The following is a 4448-nucleotide window of genomic DNA, read 5'->3' as shown; positions in this document are numbered from 1 at the left end:
GCAATTATTGCATTGATTGTTCTACAAGACCTCCTAAACAGTTGACTGTTTCCCACTGATTAACTTTCCCAATCATGCATTGTGCAACAATCCTAGAGAACATCCCCGCTGAGAGTCTTTTATTTGCTGTACATGTTTCTTGGCGGTAGGTAACATATTCGCTCATGCAAAAACTCCCGCTGAATACTCCGCCATCACCGCCCTTCCCTCTTTGCTGCGCAGCCTTGTTTCCATACACTTCAGCATGGTGGTACACGGGATCCGCGGCGCGCCGCCTCCCACTCTGACGTCCGCAGCGCCCGGGCCACTCAGGCGCGTCGCTCGGGAAGGGTGGGCCGTCCTCCCCGCCGAGGATACAGCGCCGCTTAACACGTGAGCCTCATGTGACAGAGGTAGGTCAGACAGAGCGGAGAGTCAGAGGGTTTATTTAACTCGTCGCTCTGTACTCCCCCACTTTCCCGACGCGCCACTAGGAGAGGGTGGACTTCCTCCTGCGGCGGGACCACAGCGTGGAATTTACATGGACTTAACCTGAACGCACCTGAGATAGCGCTTACAATAAGAGCCGCTCTAAAAATGACACATTCTTAAACATTTTCTGAAACATTTTTGATGCGCTTTAGCGTACTTCACTCTGCCCGTAAATAAATGCGTGTTTGTTTGTGGCTGAATTGGTGATTATTTTTACATACATTTATCTGGACCCGAACAAAGAATGGAGCGAGTCCCAAGCGAGCAACCGCCTCCTCTCTCCAAACACCAGCCTGATCTGTCAGACGTGCAGGGGTAAGTTACACTTCTTCCTAAACCGTGACACCTTTACCCTTAAATTGTTCCCAGATTCCTTACGGGTACGCTCTATTTGTTTCTTTAGGATGGATTTCCAAATGTATGTTTATAAGCCTAGAAGAGGGATAAAAAGGGGAGAAGAGAGCAAGGTTTGTGGGTTTTTTTTTTCTCTTATATCTATTCACTTTATTACTTGTTGCAAACTTGTTACGACCCGACCGCAGAGTTTGTTGCACGTAATCTACAAGGAAGGAATTAGAGTAGCAGCAGTTCCCATAAATGGTTGACCCAATTTCTGCTGTGACATAACTCCTGGATTCCTCCCTATGGGTGTAACTCCCTGCAAACACAAAGGATTTACGCAACGCCTGTGTTTATTTCTTGTAGGACACCTACAAGCTGCCCCACAGACTCATCGAGAAGAAAAGGCGCGATCGGATAAACGAATGCATCGCTCAGCTGAAAGATTTATTACCCGAACATCTAAAACTCACCGTAAGTTCACACTGATGTGGCTTCAACGGAGAATGGGATGCATAAATGTTGAGTAGAATGCGCCATCTAGTGGTTGATCAGCGGTATTACAGCTGTGCGTCAGCAGCGCGCACAAAATTGGCTGCTGCCCAATTATGCTCTGTCCTATCCTAACATGTTGCCAATGTGCTATAAAACAAAATTCAGTAAATGACCTGAGAATCTCCTCAGCCTTATGGCTGAATTGCTGTGAAAGTTGGAGTGTAGAAGAAGCCTTATGCCCAGGAGTTGTGCAGCTTAGCCTCTGTTTTGAATAAGCGGTTAAGATGTGCTGACTTTGCGTGTCTTCCACAGACTCTGGGCCATCTGGAGAAGGCTGTGGTTTTAGAGCTCACGCTCAAACATGTGAAAGCACTCACCTCTCTTCTGGAGCAGCAGCAGCAGAAGATCCTTTCTCTGCAGAGTGGCATGCAAATCGGTGAGCAATAGACATTTGCATACATGCAGAAAATAATACGTCAAACAAATGTATAAAGGTGGCATTGTGCAGACATTTCGACAATTTATCATTCCCAACTGCACAAAAATTCCAGTTTCTTGCCGATTTGCTCACATGGGTTTTCTTGAATCACATGTTTTTACAGAGCAACCCACTGTTAACCAGGAGAAGTCAGAGGAGATGTTTCGCTCTGGTTTCCACATGTGTGCCAAGGAGATTCTCCAGTATCTAGCCAATCATGAGGCTGATGGAGACCTGACTTCAACTCATCTCATCGGCCATCTTCACAAACTGGCTGCTGAAGTGCTGCAGAGCCCGGCTAGACCTTGCACCCCTCACAGCCCCCAACCCAAAGAGGTTCCGGCCTACCACCAGCGCCAGCCTCACAAGGAGATGGCCACCACCGTGCCCCCTAAGCCCACTGAGGGATATGGAAGGAACTGTGTGCCAGTCATCCAGCGGGCATACGCACCAGCGAGTGGCGAGCAGAGTGGAAGTGACACAGACACAGACAGTGGCTATGGGGGGGAGCTGGAGAAGACTGAAGTGGGGGCACTGCAGGGACGCTCTGATTATTATGGTCATGGCAGCCAACAGAAGCGACCGCTGGGAGACAGGCAGAGCTCTGCCATCAAGCAGGAGGACGATGAGCCGCGCCACAAGCGACCCCGTGTGGAGTCTTCTGAGGATGAGGTGCTCTCAAGTGGAGAGTCGTCGATTTCATCATCCTCCAGTGGTTATGGTAGTTACATGAGCACGTCACCCTCCCACCCACCTCCCCCTCCTCATCCTCTCTGCATGCCGTTCTACCTCATCCCCCCTTCAGCTGCGGCCTACCTACCAATGCTGGAGAAATGCTGGTATCCTGGAGCAGTGCCTATGCTCTACCCCGGCATGGGAGGCTCCTCACCCACCATGTCTGTCGACAGACCACCACCTCCGCTTGTGTTGTCTCCCAGAGGAGGCTCTCCTGCCCCAGCCCTATCTCAGACCCCCATGGACTCCCCTGCTCTGCTTCAGGCACTAAAGCAGGTACCACCCCTCAACCTGGAAACCAAAGAATGAGGAATGAAGGAACAGGCGAAGGGACAATGCCTTTTCTAATGGCCACCGTCAACAAGTGGACGACATGACTGAGCTGTTTGTAATTTAATCTATACTCATTCATCTTCTCTTTTCGTCATCTGGAGGTCAGATAGTACCCATTCACACTGGGAGGAATGCAAAACTCTGGCTGAATGTTTAAAGCTCAGTGGTTTTCCTCATTTATAGATGTACTGTTTGAACCCGAACTGCCCTGCACATACATTTTGGTTGAATGTAAAGAAAGAAGTCTTTAAGATGCTGCTGTGGAAATGTAAAAGCCTACAACTATCCATCTCACTATGTAGCTGTTGTGACAAAGAATTGCCATGTTGTACTTTACTTTAAAGACGTTTTGCACCAAAATAGTGGTAATTAATCACCCAAAGTTTGTTGCCTATGTCTTTTGTTCATCATTTTGTTCACTAAAATGCCCTTTCTCAACTTGATATTGATGAATTTAAACCCCCAGAAGTTCTGAAGTGTGTATAGAATGAGTAATGAGATGGCCGTAGTGGATGAAGGGATAGGCCACTACATGGCCAAAATGAGTGACATGTCTTGTTTTTGTGTTGATGAACTGAGAGGGATTTCTGTAATTATTGTTCATAGACTTCTTGTATATTTCTATTTTTGATACCTGTGCTTGCACTCTGCTCTCTCAGGCAGCCGGAGGGATTGCAGAGTGTGGACAACGTTGTGTACTCAGAAAGTGTACATTCTGTAGCACTGTGCTGGACCTGGTCTGCGTACTCAGCGTGTTTTCTGCTCAAGTCAAACCCGGTGTTTGTTCTTGCTGTTGCCTTTTACTTGTGAGAAGCTGATAAACTGCAGATGTTTATTCTCTGTACAATGTATTAAACCTGGAGTCAAAGATATGAGGAAGGGGTGAAGTGAATGTAAGTTTTACCAGAAGACTAGTTTTCTATAGAAAGTGAGGTACTTAAGGTTTTATATTTTGGGACCTAAAGAGAGATGTTTGATGTACATATTTTGTCTATAAATGTTGATATAAATCATAAGTGTATTAATAAAGTATTTTTCCCAAGGATATTTGTTTTTTTATTGTGTGTGTCTTTTAATAATTAAAATATGGGTGATAACAATAATACAATTAGATACATTCCAACAAGCCACACCTGGAAAAAGTTGACTTTTAGCTTCCTCTGCTGGCTAATGTGCTAATTATTTCCATCTATTTTCTGTTCACAGTCTGTCTCAGGGAAACACAGAAAACAGACAGGACAAACAACCATTCACACTCAGACTTAGGGAGAATTTAGAGAAACCAATTAACCTGACAGTCATGTTTTTGGACTGTGGGAGGAAGCCGGAGAACCCAGAGAGAACCCACCATGCACAGGGAGAACATGTAAACTACATGCAGAAAGACTCCAGGCCGGGAATCGAACCCAGGACCTTCTTGCTGCAAGGAGTCAGTGCTACCAACTGTGCCACTGTGCAGCCGTACTAATTATTTGGAAAACCAAATTAATGTTAACTTAAGCCACTTTGCAAAACAAGCAATTTTATATTTGCTCCAATACAATTTAGTTTTTGTACTTAGCCTCATATCTAATTAAAGATGCTCAAGTTAAATCAA

General features: G+C 45.9%; 1 protein-coding gene across 1 annotated transcript; it reads left to right on the top strand.

Moving 5' to 3' along the window:
- Positions 1-375: 375 nt before the first annotated feature.
- On the top strand, positions 376-3898 carry LOC122833445 (class E basic helix-loop-helix protein 40-like). Its single transcript, XM_044120987.1, has 5 exons — positions 376-786; positions 875-938; positions 1177-1284; positions 1618-1741; positions 1908-3898. The coding sequence occupies exons 1-5, from the start codon at positions 716-718 to the stop codon at positions 2825-2827; spliced, it is 1287 nt and encodes a 428-aa protein (XP_043976922.1). The 5' UTR covers positions 376-715; the 3' UTR covers positions 2828-3898.
- The last annotated feature ends 550 nt before the right edge of the window (positions 3899-4448 follow it).

The sequence above is a fragment of the Gambusia affinis genome, linkage group LG07, assembly GCF_019740435.1.
Source record: "Gambusia affinis linkage group LG07, SWU_Gaff_1.0, whole genome shotgun sequence".
NCBI classification, from domain to species: domain Eukaryota; kingdom Metazoa; phylum Chordata; class Actinopteri; order Cyprinodontiformes; family Poeciliidae; genus Gambusia; species Gambusia affinis.
This window is presented reverse-complemented; position numbering and strand designations above follow the sequence as displayed.

Bases quoted from the DNA above. Each gene is read 5' to 3' on its own strand.
- LOC122833445 (XM_044120987.1), top strand. From the start codon at position 716: ATGGAGCGAGTCCCAAGCGAGCAACCGCCTCCTCTCTCCAAACACCAG. The intron at 939-1,176 runs GTTTGTGGGTTT...TATTTCTTGTAG, and splicing joins AAAGGGGAGAAGAGAGCAAG to GACACCTACAAGCTGCCCCA. The intron at 1,285-1,617 runs GTAAGTTCACAC...TGTCTTCCACAG, and splicing joins CCGAACATCTAAAACTCACC to ACTCTGGGCCATCTGGAGAA.